Source organism: Odocoileus virginianus, chromosome 6 (genome assembly GCF_023699985.2).
Source record: "Odocoileus virginianus isolate 20LAN1187 ecotype Illinois chromosome 6, Ovbor_1.2, whole genome shotgun sequence".
Classification (NCBI taxonomy): Eukaryota; Metazoa; Chordata; class Mammalia; order Artiodactyla; family Cervidae; genus Odocoileus; species Odocoileus virginianus.
This window is the reverse complement of record NC_069679.1, coordinates 57,458,582-57,482,507: the sequence shown is the minus strand read 5'-3', so window position 1 is coordinate 57,482,507 and position 23,926 is coordinate 57,458,582. Positions and strand designations below refer to the sequence as shown.

Genomic DNA, 23,926 nt, shown 5'->3' with positions numbered 1-23,926 from the left:
AAAAATTTAAGAGGTTTTCATTATTTATTAGTAGTTTGTTAACTAAACAATCTGTTTTTCTTCTATAGAAACCATTATTTAAAAAGAAGACATTTAAACAAAACATAGCTTCATTTTAAATGTTTAATGGACTATTAAGATATACAAATTTTCACATGTCCTATTGGAAAAACAATTTAGCAGGTGGTTTCCATTCCAGGACATCTGTCCATCTGTAAATGCTGTGCATCAAATATTAAACACTACACTGCCATCAATTACACAGACTGGCCAAGGCCTGAGAGAAGTCAATCTGGACCTCAGAATAATCTGCTTTCAAAGCAGTAAACTAGTAATACAGGTAAGGCATTCCACTGCTCCAACCTATTTACGGACAATAATGTTATCATATCCATAAAACAGCTGTTGATAATAATAGTTGAGAAACTTTCAACTCATACTAGTTTTAACCATTTTATAAGAGCAACCTCAAGAGTTCTTTGGCAATACTCATTTTATGCTTCTCTTCATTACTACTAAGTGTGGTGAGATGGAAGATATTTGAATATTTGACTTCGAATATTCTTCTTCCTGACACGTTAATGAATTATTTCATAGGGAAACCTTCCAAGTTGGACACACTAACATCTAATTATATAAACACAAGCACATAAACATCTATGTTTTATATTCTTTCTCTGATAGCATATTTCAAAATATATTGCAATGTTAACTAAAAATTTATATATATATATAAATTTATATATATATATAATTATTAAAAATACTATTGTAGTTTCTTAGCAACATGGTCAGGGATCCTGCCTTCTATCTTATATTTTTTATGATCCTCAGTTTTACCATGATTAAGTAACTTGCTATTAAAAGATATTCAGAAAGTTTAGTTATCAAATTCAAATTAGAGATGCTCATTTGGCACCAACGTATGTTAGATATGCCTTTATTTGAGTCACTGTTTCTATTTAGAAATTGGAATATAAAAGTCTGAGCCAAAAAGATGTGTAAGAAAATTATACAAATATATAACCTACAAATTGATACCAGAATAATGAACAACTATAAAGCGTTTAAAAAAGCTTTGTCTATAATAATAACACTAGTCATTAAGAATTTACTATTTAAAAACAAATTTTGTTATTCATCATTGTCTCTACTTTTAAGGTTCTCAAAATATACTCGAGAGATAAATCTCCAAATTTGACATCTGGCAAGGTAAACACTGATACCGATATTGATAATAGTTTTACAAAGTGAATTTTTTAAGAAATCTAGCATGAAACATCTTACAAGTTTATCCTTCAAATACTGTACATATTTTCATAGAATATTTCAAAGGTGAGAGTTATGGAAGAAGGATACCCAGTTAAGCAAGAAAAAGGCAGAAAAATTAGTAAAACAGTAAGCAATACTGTGGAAAAGTTATTTTGATAAATTTAAAATAAGGAGTTTGAAGTATTTTTGTAGTGGTATCTTTCTTTATGAAAAAGATCTGATTCATGATGGGAACATAAGCTTTTTCCTCAAGAAAGGATGAAGTTAAATAAAGCTCTGAAATCAGAAGTCTTAAGATGAGTAATTGTATATCGTGACGTGTTTTCCCCAATTGGATTTACCACATTCCATGACAGTTTTTAATGGGGGCGGATGGGGAGAAACTGAAGTTTCTTAAAATAGAAGCATTTCTCTTAGCCTAAGCTGCAGCTTTGATTTTTGGGTTATCGCAGGGCCAATGTATATACACTCTAGTATATGAAACAAAACTAAAAGATATACTTAGAATGTAGTCTTTGTTACTTCAAAGCCTAAGTTTCCTAAAATCATTGTTGGGCAAAGTAAAAAGAAACGTTTGTTCTATTACATAAGAAATAAACTTCATTTGGTATTCAATTGACTTTCTAACTTAGCAGGCAGGACTTTTACATCTTCAAATACTGAAAATAAATTGCATTCTTGGCCCTTGCTTTAAAAGGTTATGGAGAATAAATGCACACCATGGTAGTGTTCTAGTGATCTCCCTAATCTCAGTTGCACTTTGTCAGAACGAGGTAACTGGTAGTTAAGTGAAATACCCTAGATCAAAGGGGGATTAATCACCAACTGAATCCTTGCTGAATAAACCTGTCATTCAAGAAAATTATTTCCACTGAACTTAGCAGAGGATTGAAGGTATTTGCATAACAGGGACCAACGTACTTCAGCCAGGTTAAAAGGTTCAGAATTCATCCCATGTTTAGCTTTTTGCCTCCTTTTCCTTTCAGCAGGCTGGTACAATGGTTTCTAATCTGATAATACAGCTAACTATCTAAATGATGTCAGAACAGGAAAGTATTGCAAAGTTTGGATGAGGGATGGATCAATTTCACTTTCAGTAACTCCTAAATCTGATTTGTTGGAATTTAAGATGTAATCCTAAAAAAGTCCCTTAAACCTGAGGGCTGTTTATTAACATCCCTTTTCTGACCTTTGTCTTAGAAACAACCATTGTGCTGTGGCAGCGGTCCCAGCAGAGACTCTAGATGATAACTCGACCTACCTACCTCCCAGGGGTGGTGCAGGAGTCCATGAATGTCTATAAAGGATTCTGAAATACGACAATAAAAACTAGAAGAAAAATACTAGCGTTGTTCTATGTATAAAATTGTGCTTTGAAACACCTTAAACCATATGATGTATAAAACTACAGTTTTAACTCACTAGAAATAGTTAGTGTGAATAAATTAATTTTATAAGACTAATGTTTAATTAAAATTTTTTAAACAAATAATTTAAGAATCCCTGACACGTTGTTTACTTCAAACCTGACATTTGAATTAATTATTTAAAAAGTAAAAGGTAAAAACTGCCCACCACTGTGAGGGGACTGACTTACACTGTAAGGGTACTGCTGACTTTAAAAAAGTTTAAAAAACACTGTTTGTAAGAAATGAAGAGTTTTATCAAAATCATGAACTATCTTTTCTGGAGTACATTTTCAGAAATTTAACACTTTTTGTATATTTTGGGTCTACTGAAGAATAATCACTCATATGATAGACACCAGATTTCATAATCATATTTTGGCACTAAAAGGGAATTTAGCAATTCTGCCTCTGGAGTAGGTCTGACACCATCCAAATCTTCAACTGGAAGTAGGTGCTCATATTCAGTGCAAATGCACAACATCTTTCAAGTTAAAAAATGCAAAGAATAGTTATCAAAGAAAATGAATAAAATCCATAGTGGGATAATTTTTTAGAAAATGATTGAAGTTTTAACCCAAGAAAGGACTCTTAGAGTGTCTTATAGCTTAGAATAAGAACATGTCAATCACGATTAAGCTTCTGGAATCGGAATCCCTTTGAAATGCAGCTGTTTCTTCTTTAATTGTGGCAGCGGACTCTGAAGAAAAGAAAGGTCCAGCCTTAAAGATGAGTAAGGAATACAAAATAGCTCAGGATTAGTTGTGGAGTTCAAAGGTCGCTAATTACACTAAGGAGTTCCCAGACACAGAGAAAACATTAAACAGGTCACCTACCAAACGGGAAACAGACTTTGTCTTCAGAAATTATCCTGAAGTGACAGGTTTCTAGACAAAATCAAAAGCATCACAGTGTGCCCAGCTGATCTCAACAGGATGAAAACATGAGTTAGTTTAAGTTCTGTAGCGGTATGTTAGAATGGAATGGCAACAGATGGCATCAGGTTCCCCATCGTCCCTATACTCCTCCAGTACTTCTTAGATTTTCCTCAGGTTTCTAGAAATGTCAGAGCAAAGATTCACTGGTTTTTCCAATTGCTTATACAGTTTTACCTAGGGGTTCATTATATGGAATCTCAGCCCACTCACTAGAGAAATGCCTCTTCCCTGTTTTATACTTGGATAAACATTTATACAATCAAGATGTACAAATAGCTCCATTAATAAGTGAAATGTTAAACTTTGCTTGAGTTTAAGAGATTAAAAAAACTTAAGGGAAATGATTTCTTCTTTCAAAAGGAAAGTTTTTTACTACTGATTATCTGTGATTAGCCTAGAATAACAAGCTAAAGTCCTGGTCTGGAATTAACTCTATTTTCATTACTTGGGATAATTTTGAACATAGAACATTATGCCATAATGCTTTGCAGAAAAGGAATTTATAATGAGTAGGACCGACCTTAATTTTATTTATTTATTTTTGACCTTAATTTTAAAAATCATATTTCAAATCCTAAATTAATATGCAATCTCATTTCAAAGTATCATAGCTTTCACGAAGTTCGCAGCTTTTTCTAAGCTTTTCCTTAAGAGACTCATAAAAAAGAAACCAAGATACAATTTAACTGAATATTAATTTGTGATGCATATTTTTTATAACTCTTCTGTTCTGTAAAAAGAAACTTGACATGGAGTAAGTTTTGAGGATCTTGAGATTTCATCTTTTCTTGCATTTCATCCTTCCTTTAAAGTCCAACTTGACAATAAGCTACTATGAAAACAGAATGTGATATATAATTGTAAAAACAGGTAGAGGATAGAGTATGACTGGATGGTTCCTAAAGAAACCCAGAGCATGCCAATAAGGAAACAAGAGTGACAGCTGTAAAGACAATGTGCTACATGAAACTGAAATAAGATTAAGTGGTACTTTACACCCATAAAATAGTTTTTGAATTTTAACCTGAATTCATCCATTAATGAATTATAATAAAACAGAGAAAAACCAATACTATATCTAAATTTATCTTTAAAAATTTGGCTGCAGATATTCAGTAATCACAAAACACTATGCTCATCTTCAGAAGGTATCCCACACCTCTTAATATGCTTACTGACATCCTAAACAAGATGTTACTGTTGCAGCTTAATAAGTTTGCCTGAAAAGTAACTCCAGAACAGAGATAAGCACTGTAAATAGAATTATGCAGATTCTTTATTAGTCAGTAGGATAGTTCTTATTAAAAACAGGTTACTATTTAAATGATTTTCCTTCATTTTCATTGGCTATTTTCTCAAGAGATTTACAGTTGTTTCTAATGTGTTGTCTGGTATTCTGTTACAAAGCATTGTACTAGCACTTAGTACTCAGGTTTGCAAGAGCAAATAGTTTTTTTTTATCTTACACGTCATCTACAATTTATTGGGAGTGGCAGCCTGCAGCTCTGTACTGAGAAGGAGCCTGATTCCAAATCCAGGAATGCCCAATGGAGAAAGAGGGCTGCGATTGATTAGCCATGTCTGCCACAGGGGCAGGAAGAAGCACATATGGCAAGCAAAGTCAAGACTAGTCTAAAATGAGATGAAAGTGAATCACTAGATTTTATGCTCTGAATCATACTTAAGTAAAATCAAGGGAAAAAAAACTGGATATATTAGTTTTTAAAATGTTCTTTCAAACTAAATCAGACTAAAAACATTGAACAAGAAAAATTTATAATTAAATAAATGATTTTCAATTACAGGTTATGTGCATATGCATTAAAAATAAAAGACTATGATTTAACTTGTTACTAGTGTATAAATCCCATTTAAACATGAGACAATTACAGTAATAATGATCCATATGTTACTGGAGCAGGAGCTTTAGAATTCCAGATGTAATAGTCAGAAGAAATTAGCTTCCGGTCTAAAAAAAAAGATAAAAGATTATATTAACAAAAATTCAGTGAGAAAACAAAGTCATGGTATTTAAAATTTTGGAACACATTTATTTCAAGGAAGGAAATTCTTGGAGACAGTCATTTCAATTCAGTTTTTATCAAGGCATTATTATAACTTTTACCACTTTAAAAGTATGGGTTTATTAAATGCATGAATAATCCATCTTTTAGCCTATATATGCCAAATTTATGCTGATATCCCTCATGCTAAACCTGCTAATTTTTTCCTCACATCTTCCCTAAATTCTGTTTCTTATAGACCATTACTTCAGCTACAAAAACATTAAAAATATTTTTATTGGTTTCCTTCTGTAACCTCTCCATCACAGTCCTGAGTCTATTCTTGCTATTCTTTATGCATTCAAAGTTTCATAGACAGAAATACATTCTCAACTTTCCAGTAATGTTTTACAAAGGTTGCTTTAGTGGTTTCTTATAGTTCTGATCAGATTTAAGGTTTCTGTTTTAATAGTTTTGAACAAATGACAACTTCTTTCAATTAAAGGTTTTTGACATGTAAAACTGAGATGATAATGCTCGTTTGGAGCTGCTGCTGCTGCTGCGTCACTTCAGTCGTGTGTGACTCTGTGCGACTCCATAGACAGCAGCCCACCAGACTCCCCCGTCCCTGGGATTCTCCAGGCAAGAACACTGGAGTGGGTTGCCATTTCCTTCTCCAATGCATGAAAGTGAAAAGTGAAAAGTGAAAGTGAAGTCACTCAGTCGTGTCCAACTCCTAGCGACCCCATGGACTGAAGCCTACCAGGTCCCTCTGTCCATGGGATTTTCCAGACAAGGGTACTGGAGGGGGGTGCCATTGCCTTCTCCACGTTTGGAGCTAGACATATGTAAATTCTTATTCCATACATCTCTATTTATCCAATCCTGCCTTTTCTACAATACCTCTTCATGCATCTTCTTCATAATGAAAAGGATAAGTGTACGACACTGGCTGCTACTGTCCATGGGGTCACAAAGAGTTGGACACCACTGGGTGACTGAAAAACAACAATGATACATTACCTTGTTGCCTTTTTCCACTGTTACTTCAGTTTGAGAATCTAGTAACACTGAGAGGCAACAGCATGTTGGTTAGGTGGTCAGGCTCTAGTGACTAACTGCTTGGATTGGAGTCCGTTTCGCCACTTACTAGCTATGTGATCCTAATCTCTCTGTTCCATCAGCATCCTCATCCCCAAATGGAGATAACACTTACATAGGGCATTCTAAGGATTAATGGGTTAGCCCGTACTCAGAACTATGCCTGGCACATAGTAAGCAATCAAGATTAGTTATTATTATTTAAATTACCATTATTAAACTACTATCAGAACTAAGTTGTATATTATGAATATAGATTTTCTTGTCAAGATGATGGCAAAATAAAGTTTCTCACATAGCTGCACAAAGTGATAGCTATATTTTGAAACTAAAAGATGGAAATAAAAGATTGGTTATAATTATCCATTTAAAATAACCTCTTTCATTCATATATTAAGAAGCAGGTATATTACTGAAACATTCCATTCTGTATTATGCTCTCTGAAAATTACTACAATGTTTAGTAATATTAACAATATACTTATTGCTTAAAATATTTTAGATTTTATCTAAAGAGACAACTATTTCCCATAGAAACACTGGTCTATTTATATTTAGACAATACTTCTGGTTTGTCCAAACTGACAACTATACTATGCCTTCAAAAAAATTTTTAAAAAAGCATTATGAAGATTCTTTCATATGTATGAATTTCTTAAAAAATAAAACAAAACAAAAAGTGGTACAGGAGAAAGCACAGGGAAAACCTACGGCAGTAAAGAATATGGCTTATTCTGATTAGACCTCACAGAATTTATTACTTCCATTCACAAGTAATTGCCTAGAATTCAGCAGTTGAGTTCGATAATCTTTTGAAACTTTCAAATTATAAAGTCTTGTCCTATCTTTCCTACTTTAAGGACCCTAACCCTTAGTTTAAGATTGTTGTTTTTCAGCTGCTAACTTGGGTCCAACTCTTTGTGACCCTATGGACTGCAGCCCACCAGGTTCCTCTGTCCACATGGTTTTCCAGACAAGAATATTACAGTGGGATGCAATTTCCTTCTCCAGGGTATCTTTCGCAACCAGGGATTGAACCCGCATCTCCTGCATTGGCGGGTAGATTCTTTACCACTGAATCACCAGAGAAGCCCTGATGCTTTAGATATACTTATCTAAATATGACAGTTTTATTCTTAACATATGAGGCAAAAAGGTTTCTACTTACGTTCTGCTAACTCTGCCCTCATTCTAATGACTTGTTTGCTTTATGCCATATGTCTGTATTTGACCCAAATTAAAGTCTTAATAATTTTAATTAAATTGCTGTTTACCTATATTTTCATGTATGTGTTTATATATAAAACACTATATATATATGAAACACATACATATATATGTAAAAACTAACAAACTCACTAAAGGCAGGAAACTTTCTATTGCTCTCCTTCTGGTAAAACAGGGTACTAAGTAATGGTCACTGACTATGACACTGGCTAAAAATATTTCAAATTTTAATACTAATACTTAATATTTATTGAATCCATGCTACATGCTAAATATTATGTTGAGTGCTTGATCAATATAAGTTTTATTTAAACGTCATAAAAATCCTGACATAAATACTACTACTAATTCCAATTTATACATGAGGAAATGAAAACTTTAAGAAGTTTACTAACTTGCCCAAGAGTCAAAGAGTATATTATAAACTGAGCAAAGCAAGTTCAACTTTAGACTAGAGCCCTCTATGTCAATCCTTGCTCATTCAGACCACTTTATAAATAGAAGGCAGAGGGCAATGTACATAACCTATTAACACAGGATGGATTAGGCCAGAATTTTTATAAATTGGGATTATCTTCTGATCTTTTTCTTTCACATTTTAATTTTATCTTAGTTAATAATAACATAACACCACTTTAATTCCCCCAAGTTGGCTTGAATCTGTACAACTTACGTGTACTTATTTTTGGTTTCCCCGATGCAAAAACTTGAACCGAATGCTGATCAACATAACATCCAGTGAGTGTGTAATCTAAGATCCTAAAATGAAGCTAGAACAAGAAGAGAAATGTACCAAGTTAAGGTGATTATTTGGTAAAAATGATGGTCACATTTTTTGACACAATTTTAGGAATTTATTTCACACAATTCACAAAATAAAAATCAAATAATATTGTTTATGTGTGCGTATATACACATGTGTACATATGGACACATATACACTATCTTTCCATTTTACATTAGAGTCATTTCTTTGTAAGGCTGCCATTATGAAGTGCTTAACACATACCAGGCCCATCATTAATATACAGTCTAATCTACACTGCAAGTTATCTGTATTCCACAAACCAGGGAACCAAGGTTCAGAGACGGAAATACGTAGGTGGTAGAGCTGGCACCTGAACTCAGAACTGACTGACTGCAAACGTTGCTGGTCCTTCCCAGGGGTGTCTGTTGTTCTGTGTGTTCTCTTCTATCTCTAAGACTGGGTGATTGTGACATAGTTCAGATCATAATACTTTTACACACCTTTTAGCCAAACACAAGCATGTAATTACTAAAAAGGGAACAGGAGTTTATTTGGTTTTGGAGGGAATAAAATGCTCCACTTAATTTTTCAGAAAACTAAAATTTAACTTACATAGAACTAACTTTTCTAAAATGTAATCAATGAATGTTATGAATGAATGTAAGTTCCTGAATTTAACTGATCATGTAGTGTCATTAGTATGGTGCCAGTTAATATATTGTGCTATAACAGAGAGGGCCATTAGTACCTTCTCTGAAGGCATAGTGATAGCCACATAAACTATGAAAGGTCTATCACAGACCAGCCTTCTTTTGCTGTGATTCTCCTTACCTTTGCTGCTAAAAGCTTTTGAATTTGCAATAACCTGATAGTTTTCCTATACTTTTTTCTTTCTTCTTTCCCTGGATATTTCTCTCATTTCCTATCTTTCTTCTTTTGACTGTCAAACTAACTGATCACATGCATAGATGTAATTTTCAGGTCTCCTCAGCAATTTTTTCCCCTATTGCCACTCAAATTATCTAACAGTAAAGGGCTCTGGCTTCCTTGTTTGGCATAATTCTGGATGCTGGAAGTTATGACAAGGCAGATTTCCACAAAACTAGCTGTTATAAAAATAAATTTATTTGGTGAATACAAATACCTATTACGTGCTTTCTACGACACTGTTACTTTTTATGTAACTGGTTAGGTGATAAAAATGAATAGAAAAGTTACAGTCCCTATCTTTGAAAAAACATATAGTTAACATCCCACTTTTTTTTTTTCTGAAAAACATACAGAAGTGGGAATTTTTTTTAATCATCATTGAAACAAACCTTCTGGACACAGTTGAAGTCAATACAGAAGAAATACCATCAGTGTACTTCTGATTTCACAACTATTTCCCCTAGTCACTTTTATGTATAGATTGAAATCTATCTTCTTTGATTTCTTTGATACTATTCTATTTAGATTTTCCGCTACCTTTCTGACCACCTTTTCACTTTCCTTCACTGATTCTCCTGAATCTTCCTATTTTCTCTTATCTTTTTCTGACCTTATTCATTTCAACTGCCTCAACTATTTCTTTTCCGTGGATAACTCCTAGATCCTAAGAATAGCTGAGCTTTCTCTTAAGAATCAACTTTAGATTTTTTAGCCCCTACTAGATACCCACCTTGGTATAAGTTGCTATTACCTGCAACAATGTGATATGAAGCCCACTCCCTCTCAACTTTCTCTATACTTCTTCTAAGAAATAGAACTTTCTTTGAAGTATGTTTATCCATTCATCAAATATTTATGTGTGAGGTACTGAACTAGATGCTCAGAATAGAATAATGAATGAATGAGATTCACATGGTCTCTGCTCTCCGGGAGCTTCAAGTCTGGTTTGTTGTTGTTTAGTCACTCAGTTGTGTCTGACTCTTTTGTGACCTCACAGACTGTAGCCTGCCAGGCTCTTTTGTCCATGGGATTTCCCAGGCAAGAATACTAGAGTATGTTGCCATTTCCTCCTCCAGGAGTGCTTCTCGACCCAGGGATCAAACGTATGTCTCTTGTGTCTCCTGCACTAGCCAGACAGATCCTTTACCATTGAGCCACTTGGGAAGCCCCTGTTTTAAGTCATAATTTTTTTTAATGACACCATCTTTGACTTAAAACTATTTCTTATCTTTCTACTTAAGTAGTGAGATTAAAGGATTTACCCTTATCACAGCTCTATTCTTTTTTTTCCCTTTCTTTCTCTTCTGTGACACTAAACTAGCTCAGCATCATTTATTTATCAACTTCCATCTGAAATATTAAAAAAGTTTTGTCTCTAGCTTTTTTCCTTTCTCATCTTCTTCACATCCATCTCAGGCTGATCCTTATAAAGTACCACTTTCTGAAGGGACCACTCCCATATTCAAAAAAAAGTATAACATTTTCTAACAAGCAATGAAAGCCAGATTCAAACCTTCCATAGTCCAGACCTAAATCACTTATCCAGCCTTCTGTGTGACTACTGTTTCTAGCACGGGTTCCTAAATATGCCTAGTTATCCTTCATTTTCATGATTAAACCATGTCTTTACCTATACAAATGTTAGTCCATCTTCAAGGCTTCATAGTCATGCTCATCTGGGCCTCAGAGTTTTCCTTAAAGTTCATTGCTACTACAAAGTTTTCCATGACCACTTTGGTTGGAAGAGCTTAGTCTTTTTTTGAAAGTCCAAAAGTAGGCAGTCCTGATTAATTACTGACAAACATCACTGAAAAATCCATAGAGCGCCAAGACTGTATCTTACATTCTTTGTATACAAATCTCAAATGTGGTATCTTAAGAGCTGGGTAGAAAGAAGTTAAATTGAAGTGTTTTAAATTTTACATAATTCTTTCACCTTAAAATATTAAAGTATTACGTGAAATAGAAAGTGATTAATAAACAGAATTTTACTAAAATCTAGAATTCCTACCACCAAAAGGATTAGAAGACATTAAAAATCAATTAGATACATGCACTTCAGAAACAAAAGAAAGATCTCTAATGTAGTGAGCCATATAAATATATTTACCTTTAAATATGCTGTACCTCCAATGCAAATCTGGTCAAATGGCTGCTTTTCATGGTTCTTGGCTCCGAAAGTTACAGTACCAGAAAGACTAATTTCCATTGATTTGGGAAACTTCTGTCCTAAAAACAGAAATACACCAATCAACTATTATAAATTAAATAGGTTCTATAGCAAATGAATGAAAGAAAAAAAAAAACAAAACCTAGTTTACCAATAATCCAGACCAATAAGCTTTTCTCTCGAAATACTTCAAGCTGGCCAAAACTAGCTTTGTACTCCACATGTGTGATGGGACCTCTAAAAAAGAAATGGAGATAATGGGGAAAAAAAAATCACAGATTTAAGTTTGAAGAGATGTATGTCAAATCTTGCTACTGTCGCTTAATACAAGGACAACATAAAGCAGATCTGCATTTAAGTTTGCAGAATAGAGCAGAATAAATAACTGAGTATCGTATCTCAAAAAACAGAGAAACACAATAAACTTTTTTGATGATGCTATACATTTCATTATTAATTCTAAAGATGACTACAAAGTCATACAGAATGTATTAATACAGGCACATGAATTGACATAACATGAAAACTATGAATTTTTACTATATAGTATGTAGCCTTTGAAAAGAACTATGCTGTAGAACAAATTTAAAAGTAGAACTGGTAAGGAAAAATCTTGCAATTGACTTAATTCACCAGGTTTTATCATTGGCTTAACTTATTAATATAGGTACAGTGCAGAGAAACTGCTAGAAATAAAGCCAGTAGAAAAATAATCCCCAAGGAAGCTATACTGGCTGAAGCTTATAATTTACTAGCAAATTTAACCAGAAAAATGGTGACATTTAAAAACAAAGAGGTTATTTTTATGACTATGTTTTGGTTCAGAATCAACATATATTTGAATAACACAAAATTTTTAAATCTTAAAAATAAGGTAAAAATTAAGACAACTTTATTACAGGGCAGTGCGAATGTACTGAAGAAGGCAGAAATCATGGCATCATGTAATTTTATTCCTACCTGTTGTAAAAAGGTATATGAGCTTCACAGAATTCAAAACTATTTTTCACACTTTCATGAAGTTTTAAATTAACTGCTATCTTTAGTTGTACTTCTTCTTCTTTCACTTGATAAAAACCCAAAATTGGTGGAACAGGGACCTGGAAACAAAACAAAGACATTTTTTACATGATTCTCAAGTTAATGGGTCTAAAATGCCAATGGTGACTGAGGAAAGAGCTGTGCAGTAATGTAGTCATTATATACACATATGCCTTTAATGACTAATAGGTTACTCCAAGTCATCCTGACAATAGATGATGGAGCAACATTCCTTCTAAGAACAGGGATTCTTCCATCTCATTCCATTTCCAGAAAGGTACCTTACAAAGGTGTGTGATACATTCTTTTTCCTACTCTTGCTTGTCCAGGTTCTCCTCCTCCGGGTGCTCTATGACGTACAACACAGGACATGCACTAGACATACTGACCCCTGACCCCTGCCCATAGTCCCTGCTTGTATCTTCACTCCCCCACCCTCCCAGGTCAGCAGTTACTTAAATTGGTCATGAAAAAGCTGATTAAGGGGAAACAATCTGAATCTTCTGGTAAGTAACTCATGAAAAGGTTTTGTTTGGACCAAAAGTATGGTGATTTCCTAGCAACACAATTCATAGATATAAAGATTACCAAAGTGCCAACTTTTCCAAGGTTGCTTACCTGGGAAGTGTAGTAGCATAAGTTGAATGACTCTAATGGTGGAGTGAGCGGAAATTTGTACGGTCCACTAAATGCAGAATCATCCATTGCATCAATGCTACTAGAAGTCAGAATGGCAGAGTCAAGAGACGTCACACACGGATGAACCAGAATATCCTGAAGTGGAGATCCATTGGTAGGGAGACTCAAGCTAATGGTAACATTTGGCATGCTTCCCTCTAGATCACACTGCAACAAAACAGGTATCACCGAGAGCTTTCAAGAAGTCATCTTCTGGATGAGGCTTTTCTTAATTTATCTGAGGCACTTTTCGCAACTTAACTCACTTTTCTTTCAAGGAATTATTCTCATTGCCTTCTGTGTTCTAGATAACGATTCTATTATGCTCTCAGACACCCAAGCCAGAGACCAGGAGAGCCTTCCTAGAACCCTCTGCTTACATTTAAAATCCTTAAAAAACTACTTTTCTCTATTCATGTTACAAAAAATATTTGTCACAGCCCTCTAAGTGTATCTAGACTCACTTTCCTCTAATCAATAGATTCTCCATCAATGCCAAAGCTATCTTAATAAGATAATTCTAATTCTACTGTACCCATGTCAAAACCTCTTAATAGTTGCCCCTCAGTTTTATATTACTTTTAAAGCCTTTTGCTATTTGGTTCCCACCTATTTCTTTAACCATTTTCTACCCCACAAGTAATGCTCTAGACTTACTGGGTTCTTGAATTTACCTGAATAAATCATATCTTGTATCTACACTTTTGTATGTGCTATTCCCTCCAGCAACAATGCTCTTTTCTTCTTAAAAAGTCAATTCATTACATGCGTTGTGTGAAGCCTTATATTCTGTATTGTCACCTCTGTGGCCTACCTTTGTTATGCAGAGAAGCCCAGGACCTTCTTCCCTATGTGGACTGGGTTAGTTTGCCAATGAGAGGTACTCATGAGAGATTTAGGAGATAGAAGGGAAAGGGAAGTCATTATAGTAGGAAAGTCATGGAAACCAGATATGATAGCTTCACAGACCTCACTCTGAGCTCTGCTTGAAGGCAGTGGTGGCCAGACACCGCACTTTCACAGACTTTTCCATGAACTGCTGCTTTGGGGTCGTAACAGATATGGTTGCTTTCCCGTGAACTCTGGCTTCTCTGTCTATCCTCGTCTCTAGGCTGGAGTCATTAGTGACTGCCAGAGGGTCAGAGACTTACTCTCTCAGCTCCTCTTATATTTGAGTAAACAAACCCTCATTCCTATACTAAACATCATGATCATCTATCTGTATTAGACCAAGAATAGGAGCCAATTCAAAATTCCCAGAAGCATAAAACTTGGGTCAGTCTACCAAAGAGTTATTTAAATACCATGATATGAATTAGTATTAAATTATATATAACATATTCCCCGTTCATTACCACAGAATGAAAAAACACATAGTGAATTTCCCTACTTTTATTTCACAGAACTTAAGAGAGAAGTGCATTCAACAACTTTAAGAGGTGTGAATGACATAATCTGCAAACACCTTAAGTTGGAGACATTTATGATAATTATTTCCATTAAAATTAATAACTGGAATGTATTTTTGACCATAATAGAAGAGAGTGTAAGGCAAACACATACATTTTTAGGTCACTTTAAGGTTAAAAGGGGCTTCCAACATGGTGCTAGTGGTAAAGAACTCATTTGTCAATAAAGGGAAAGTAAGAGATTCAGATACAATCCCTGGGTTGGGAAGATCCCCTGAAAGAGGGCATGGAAACCCATCCCAGTATTCTTGTTTGGAGAATCTCATGGACAGAGGAGCCAGGTGGGCTACGGTCTATAAGATCTCAAAGAGTCAGAGTTGGACACAACTGAAGTGACTTTGCTCGCACACAAGGTTAAAAAGAAAAATAAAGACTCAATTTGTCTGCCAGAACTGTTTTAATTCTCTGTTCTTGAAATCTACTTTTTATCTATTAGATTTTTACATAGCTACTCAACATTAATATGGGCTTCCCGTATAGTTCAGTTGGTAGAGAATCTGCCTGCAATGCAGGAGTCCGGAACTGGGAAGGGTTGGGAAGATCCACTGGAGAAGGGATAGGCTACCCACTCCAGTATTCTTGGGCTTCCCTTGTGGTTCAGCTGGTAAAGAATCCTCCTGCAACGCAGCAGACCTGGGTTCAATCCCTGGGTTGGGAAGATCCCCTGGAGAAGGAAAAGGTTACCTACTCCAGTATTCTGGCCTGGAAAATTTCATGGACTGTATAGTCCATGGCCTCACAAAGAGTCAGATACAACTGAGTGACTTTCACTCACTCAACATTAATATGATATATAAAAAATTTATTAGTTCAGAAAATAAAGGAGGAAAACAGAAAAAGACACCTCAGAATATTAATATACATGTATAAGCCTTCTTTTTTGGAGGGTTTCTATTTTTGATCATTATTGAATGTGGCACTTATCACTGCTAACTGTATTGTTATTTTCATTGTCTTTTCCTATTATTTAACCTCAAACCAGAGAACCCTATATTAACCTAGTGACTTGTTTAAATAAAACATGAGTCCTTGAAAATGATTTCAGATATTAAGTCAAAGATTTGTCAATTTCACCCTCTCTAGAAAAAATGGAAAATAAGTAGGGTGACTATAAAATATTTTCACAAGTTCTTTGACATTACTGTTTCAAGAGATGGAGCCTAATTCCACTTCCCTTGAATGTGGAATGACAAAGTGATCTGCTTCTGGTGAACAGAAAGTGGTAGAAGTGATGCAATGTGACCTCTCAGTCTCGGTGATAAGAAGAGTAGCTTTCACTTGTGCCTCAGGTGGCTGGCTGGCTGCCTGCTCGAGCAAAGGGAAGTCACCAAGCTGTGAGAATGTTCTTAAGCAGCCTGCTGAGAAGTCCATGTGGAAGAGAACTGCGGTCTCCTGCCGATAATCAGGCCAACTTGCCGGCCATGTGACTGAGTCGCCTTGCAAGCAGAACTCCCAGTCCTGCTCACGCCTTCAGGTGGCTACGGCCCCAGCTGAGACCTTGACTGTGACAGACATCCACACTAGAAGCTCCCGGCTAAGCTGATCCTAAAGTCCTGACCTGCAAAGACTACAACTATTGTAGATGTTTATTGGTTGTGATGACAGGTTAACTCATTACACAGCAATGCAGCTCACCCTCTGTGCAGTCAAAAATCCATGTATAACTTTACAGTCAGCAGTCTGTATCCCAAGTTCTGCATGTACAGATTTAACTGTATATTCAGCCAATAGCAGATAGTATGGGACTGAATATAGTACATATTCAATGAAAAAAAATCTGTATATAAGTGGATCCATGCAGTTCAATCTCATGCTGTTCAAGGGTCAACTGCATATAGCTAGTATATTTAGTAAAGCATGCAAAAAGATAACATAAAATTTCACTTGAATATAACATCTAATGACTGCTGTTTATGGTAAGAATCAAGAATGTTACATTATGATGTAAAATAAAGTCAGCAAAATTTACTTTTCTCCATAAATATTAAGTGGTATGATAAAACAAGTATCAGAGAAAATCTCACCTTGCAAGTGACAACTCCAACGACCTGCCATGTATCTGCTATCTCTTGTTTATCATACTGCATGGAGTTTACCTTTTCAGTGATAGAAATAGAAACTTGTGGTTTTCCTTTGTATGTTCCAGTTTTCCACGCTGGCTGTTTTTGTGGGTGAGTAACAGAAGCAAAATTAATATTGTCCAACGAATTCTGTAAGTTGGCATCTAACAAAGTGCCAAAGGGACAAGTTTGTAAAAGCAAGTCAGACAACTGGCTCAATTTGGTATTTAGCTCACTGTCATTTTTTTGACCTGAGGAAAGAAAATCCTGTACCCCAAAAAGAAGTTCAAAGCCTTGTGAAATTCCACTAATGCTAATTAATGGTGGACGAGGGGACAATGTTTGTTCAACCAGTGGAACACAAGCATATATCATGCCATTCTTTAGAAAAGCAACAACTGGCCAGAGTTCTTCACTTCCTACTGGGAGTCCATAAATGGATGTTTTATTGATGTGTGAGCAGCTATCACGACTCTCCAAAAAGTCCTTCTCATCATCCAACAATCTCAGTTCAAAAAGTAGGGCTTTCAGGAAGGGACCATCTTCAGGAACAGGCACATAACTTGTTCCATTGAAGACTTTAGCTCTTTTTTCAACAGTTGGATACCGTCTGCATCAATGGAAATAAAAACATAATTAATTTCTGCAAAAACTGGAAGTCCAAAACCAACAAAAGGCAAATACTAACAAAACACAGAATAACAAACAAATACATACACTGACACATGAAAATCACAACCAAAAAATATTATATTAAACTCTTATGTACTTGATATATCTCAAATGATAAAGTACTATTTTCTTTTATTTTTAAAAATTGAATTTAGTTCATTTTTTAAATAGGTAAGACACCTATTTCTAATTCAAAATCCTAGTCTCTTGGGTATTCAGATTCTCACTTGGTAAGCAAGGCATGTATATGTTTAAAACATAAACACACTGTCATTTTCAAAACACAATGATACATTTTGCAGTGAAACTCACTTTTTTCCAAGTTAGTATACATGAAGCTACAGCTGTACAGTATTCTGTTGGGTTAAGGAACTATGATCTATCTGGATTCCCATTGGTAGAAACATCACTTTTGTTATTACAGGTAAGACTGCAAAGAAGATTTTCTTGTCTTGTTTTTCCTTCCCTTTCTCTTTCCTTTCTCCCTCCTTCTCTTTCCAATTGAAGTATAATTTACATATAACATTGTATTAGTGTCAGGGAAGCAACATAATGATTTGATATTTGTATATGTTGCAAAACGATCACTGCAGTAAGTCTAGTTAACATCTGTCACCTTATATAGTTACACATTTTTTTTTCTTATAATGAACTTCCTGTCTTAGCAACTTCCAAATATGCAATGCAGTATAATTCAACTATAGTCACCATGCTGTACATTACAACCCTATGACTTACTTATTTTATAGCCATGTTTGTACCTTTTGATTCCCTTCATAAATTTTTCCCACCCCACCACAGGATATTTTTTCTGATTCCATCTTAGTAGAGCAGGATAGAAAAAAGTGGTTCAATTTAATCCTCCACATTAGGCATTCATTAGTACCCTGATTCTTCTTGCCAACCCCTACAAAAATATGTAAGGGCATTTTAGTAATAGTGGTTTATCTATATAGCCTTGGAAGATACTATGAGGTAACAAAAAGAATAAAATAAGAATAACCTTTTATGGCTTGCAAGCTCTATGCTGAACAGTAAGTTACTAATTCATCCCTTTTTGGGAGAAACAGGAGATACTTTTTGCTCATTTACAAAAATGTTAGGTCACATTTTCTTAATTAAAAAATAAAAGTACTTTCCCCTATTCCTTATTTCTCCACTCCGAAGTCCACAACAAAATCAATTATTTGCTATTGGTTTCTGTATAGGGTTTCCTTGGTGGCTTAGACGGTCAAGAGACCTGGTTCAGTCCCTGAGTTACAAAGATCCCCTGGAGGAGGCATGGCAACCCACTCAAGTGTTCTTGCCTGGAGAATCCCCATGGATAGAGAAGCCTGGCAGGCTACAGTCCATGGGGTCGCAGAGTCAGACACGACCAAGAGACTAAGCACAGCAAAGCTTTTGTATAAACTGCCTAACCTCCCAAAGTCTATTTCCTTATTTGTAAAATAAAGTATGGCTAAAGAACATAGAGAACACACCTAGCCAAAATGTTTTTCTACTAATTCTCTAATGCTACTAATATTTTATTAGTATAGGATAAATAAGTGACAGATGAATTATCTGAACCCAACTTATGGCCTTCATAGAGATGTTGAAATGTCCACCCAAACATATCTGAAGTTTTGTTTTGAAATATTCTGAGCATGGCAGGAAAAAACTCTGAAAACAAGAACAACTTCTTCAAGAAACAACTGTACACAGTATAAAAACCTTACCTCTACAAGATGTTAAAATAAGCTACAAAGCCACAGATATAAATACAATATGGTGCTGGCACAAGAACAGATAAAGTAACAGAACTGAGACAAATTGGTGTTTAAATAATTTTAAAAAAGAAAAATGAGAATGTATTCAAAGTTATTCATGTAATAGTGAACCTCACTCATTTACATTTTGATGTGTTTTCTTGATTGAGGAAAGGGAAAATTAAGCTCTTAAGTGTTCTCTTAAAATTCTAAGTGCAAGAATTTCATGACTGATATTGTATAAATAAGTCAGTCTGGGACCTTATGTGTGGTGCTAAATCGCTTCAGTTGTGTCCAACTCTTTGCACCCCTACAGACTGCAGCCCGCCAGGTTCCTTTGTCCATGGGATTCTCAAGGCAAGAATACCGGAGTGGACTGCCATACCCTCTTCCAGGGGATCTTCCCCACCCAGGGACCGAACCCAAGTCTCCTGCATTGGCAGGTGGGTTCTTTCACCAGTAGTGCTTCCTGGGAAGCCCCCTGGGTCCTTTTATGATACCTTAATATGTGCTCAATAAATACTTTGTTGGATGACTCAACCTGTCTTTTCAGATTTATTCTAGGCCTTTTGTAAAGCAGGACTTGAACTTTAAATGGTCCCACAACTATAGGGAAAAATACCAACCTAAGCTAGACTTGAGGCTTCCCTTGTGGCTCAGATGGTAAAGCGTCTGCCTGCAATGGGGGAGACCAGGGTTCGATCCCTGGGTTAGGAAGATCCCCTGGAGAAGGAAATGGCAACCCACTCCAGTACTCTTACCTGGAAAATTCCACGGATTGAGGAGCCTGGTAGGCTACAGTCCATGGGGTTGAAAAGAGTCAGATACGACTGAGAGACTTCACTTAAGCTAGACTTGAGTGCTGCTGTTACTGTCTATCCAGACAGCAAATCTCTAAACCAGAATCTAAGTCAAGTTTTGTTGTGGGGAAAAAAGTAGTTAGAGAAAAGATCACTTGGATTCTCAAATCTTAAGTGATGGCCTTTATCCTTTGGCAAATATGTGGATAATACACACACCCATTTCACTCTAACTCTAGCCCCAAGAGGTCAGAAAACAGAAAAAAAAAAAAAAAAACCACCTAATTAATTTGCTCAATGATACAAGATAAACAAGTGACAGATGAATTATCTGAACCCAACTTGCTGCTTTCATAGAGATGCTGGAAAGTCCACCCAAACATATCTTAAGTTTTGTTCCGAAATATTCTGAGAATGGTTGGAAAAAAGTCTGAAACAAGCACAACTTCTTCAAGAAACTAGTTATTGTATGCAGTACAAAAATCTTACCTCTATAAGATATAAAAATAAGCTACAAAGCCACAGATACAAAAACAGTATGGTGCTGGAAGAACAAAGTAATAGAACTGAGACAAACCAATGGAAGACACAACAAACTATCAAAACAGCCCACATATCAATGAAGAAAATACATACTGTTTGGAAGATGATTCAGAAAAACTGGCCCATAGTACAGAGAAAAACGAAGTAAGATTCCTACTTAATATCACATCCAAAGACAGACTATAGATGGATTAAAGGCCTAAATATAATAAGTAAAATGACAAAGTCAAGAGAAAATAATGTAGGAAGACATTTTGGGCTATAAAGGTACGGAAAGACTACAACAAATCCCCTAAAGGGCTAACTACTATGTAACAAAACTAAGGGTTTCTGCTTAACCAAAGTAATGAAAAGTTCATTGACCATGATAATAAGTTAAAATCAAGTATCTGTAATAGCGAAAAATGACATAGGACTAATATCAAGATTACAGAACGAACTCCCAACAAGTTACCAGGAAAAAGCCAGCAAATCTCAAAGAAAAACAAAGAATATGTATAGGCAATTCACAGAAAAGGAAAGCCTAAGGGCTAACATCATTGCTGCCATAGAGAAATGCAAATGAAAGTAAGATATTATTTACACCAATACTGGCAAAAAGTGCAGTAAGTGTTAGAAAAGAATAGAGATAGTGATGGTGAGAGTGTAGACTGTTCAAAGTATTCTGAGGAGCTAATTATTTGGTAGTAGTCAAAATCAGTATAGATATGTCTTATGTAACTGAGGTTATCTACTGCAGCATGGTTTTGATAGCTGAGTTGGAGGCAATTTGGGAGATCATCAGCAGGAGAAGGGGATATGTAAAATGTGGCAGATGGAAACCCTGGAGTACTACAGAGCAAGTAGAAACAATGGCCTAGATCTGCACTATCCAGTATAGTAGCTGCCAGTCTTACATGGCTTTTTAAACTTAAAATGAAACAAAATTAAAAACTGAGTTCCTTAGTTACAATAACTACATTTCAAAAATTCAACAACTACAGTGGCTACAATTTAGACATTTAGATTAAATCTTATAGATTTAGAACATTTCCCATTTCCATCACTGAAGTGGTGGACAGTGATGCCCAAGATGAACACAAAGTAACCTGGATATTTCTTAAAAATAGGGCCGAGAAGACTTCCCTGCTGGTCCAGTGGTTAAGAATCTGCCTGCCAATGCAGGGGACACAGGTTTGATCCCTGGTCTGGGAAGATCCCACATGCTGTGGAGCAAGTAAGCCCTTGTGCCACAACTACTGTGCCCTAGAACCTGCAAGTCGCAACTACTAAAGCCTATATTCCGTAACAAGAGAAGCTACCACAACGAGAAGCCTGCGCACCACAACTAGAGAGTAGTTACCACTCACTGTGAGTAAAGAAAGCCCACACAGCAAGGAAGACCCAGTGCAGCCAAAAAAAAAAAAAAAAAATTATCCTGAGAAATCTGACAAATGTTAAGAAATGGGAATGACATCTGTATCGTTAAATTATATAATTTAAATATATATGAACATACAAAAGCATAACACCAATCATATGAGGTAGACAAATGGCAGACATAAAGATACCAAAGGGAATATATAATTAAGCAGGAGTATCTGGAAAGGATGGGCCAAAAAGGTTGATGAACCATATTAAAGATTATAAATAACCTCCTGAGATACAACAACAACAAATGTAAGCCAAGTATCCCTGAGAAAATGGTAAACTCCAAGTCTCTATGTCTTCAGTAACAGAAATAGTTTAGGTAGGAAAGACGAAATTATTCATATTCACATTACCTACCACTTTTCACTTAACATACACTCATCTTTATCAGCCTCAATCTAAATTCAGAGCTAGCTAATAATACTTCACTATAGAGCTTTTCTCAGGGAAGAATGAATGTTTACAAAAACTGCCCACCACGGAGAATAAAAGGTGAAACAAGTTACTCAAATGACGCCCATATTTTACAATGAGTTAACGTACGTGTAACTCTCTTCACAGTTATTTTGATAAAACGTGGCGAATTTTATATAAGTGGCACTAGATCAGCTTACACCATTTAAAAAAAAGTGAATTCAGTTTAATATTTTTGTATTTTTTCAATTTTCAACAATTAGGAAGTTTAGAAGTAAACAGAATTTCTAGGAATTAAACATAAGAAGCTGAAAGTAACAGTCTGATACTGCCCAGCAAGGACTTTCCTGAAGAATGCCTTAAAATGTCCTTGCACGATTTTTATTAACAAAAGTAGAAAAATCTGAAACATTTACTGCTCAGAAAGTTTCCTTTCCTTTTGCCAACTCTGTACCAATCTTACGCAGGTGGTAAGGCTGGTAAGATGGTAGGGCTTCGCTGGTAGCTCAGCTGGTAAAGAATCCGCCCGCAAGGCGGGAGACCTGGGTTCGACTCCTGGGTTGGGAAGATCCCCTGGACAAGGGAACGGGCTACCCACTCCAGTATTCTTGCCTGGAGAATCCCATGGACAGAGGGGCCTGGCGGACTACAGTCCATGGGGTCGCAAACACTCGGACACGACTGAGCGATTTTCACTTCACTTTACTCAGGAGAAAATGTGCCAGGCATCAACTCATTTAATTCTCACAACACTATGAGGTAGTATCACTGTCTCCACTTATTAATAACACATGTTATAAGGGTGAAGTAACTTGCCCAGGTGTTGGACCAGGCATGCACAGTATCACAAAACTATGCTACACTATCCATCCATCCTATCTATCACGCCTAAGGATACAGACTTGCATTTACCTGGAGAATTTGACAATGCCACAAAGTGGAGTTCCTGGTTCGTGGCTTATAAGCCACACTGCCCGCTGGGCCATGATAAGCCACTAAGGCATCAGCTTATCACTAAGGTGGCCACCGAGGCAGAGCGCAGGCGGGCTTTCTCAGGCGTCTTCAGAGCCACCTTCTGCTCCACTGAAAACAGATTGGGCTCAGCAGAGAAGGTAACTCCTTCAGGCGAAGTGACTAAAACCTTCGAGTCTGTCCGGGACAACACACGCCACAAAAAGTTCTGTGAATCCGCACTTTAATTCCTCATAAACTTATCTTCACCAGACCAACTACCTTCTTTCTCCCGAGCCCACTTCCGGGACGGTGGCCCTCAAGGATCACGATTCCTCACTCGCT

The 23,926-nt window shown here is 35.9% G+C and overlaps 1 protein-coding gene across 1 annotated transcript; it reads right to left on the bottom strand.

Annotated features, from left to right (window-relative positions):
• Positions 1–109: 109 nt before the first annotated feature.
• Positions 110–23,926, bottom strand: AP5M1 (adaptor related protein complex 5 subunit mu 1). Its single transcript, XM_020874182.2, has 8 exons — positions 23,543–23,926; positions 17,008–17,653; positions 13,455–13,682; positions 12,756–12,895; positions 11,947–12,032; positions 11,736–11,854; positions 8,621–8,717; positions 110–5,585 (listed from the first exon to the last, which is right to left on the bottom strand). The coding sequence occupies exons 1-8, from the start codon at positions 23,614–23,616 to the stop codon at positions 5,503–5,505; spliced, it is 1,473 nt and encodes a 490-aa protein (XP_020729841.2). The 5' UTR covers positions 23,617–23,926; the 3' UTR covers positions 110–5,502.

Excerpts from the sequence above, each read along its gene's own strand:
- AP5M1 (XM_020874182.2), bottom strand. The coding sequence starts at position 23,616 with ATGGCCCAGCGGGCAGTGTGGCTTATAAGCCACGAACCAGGAACTCCA. Across the intron at positions 11,855-11,946 it reads CTTATTGGTCTGGATTATTG|GACAGAAGTTTCCCAAATCA; the intron begins GTAAACTAGGTT and ends TTCTGTTTTTAG. Across the intron at positions 8,718-11,735 it reads GAGGTACAGCATATTTAAAG|CTTCATTTTAGGATCTTAGA; the intron begins GTAAATATATTT and ends TTCTTGTTCTAG.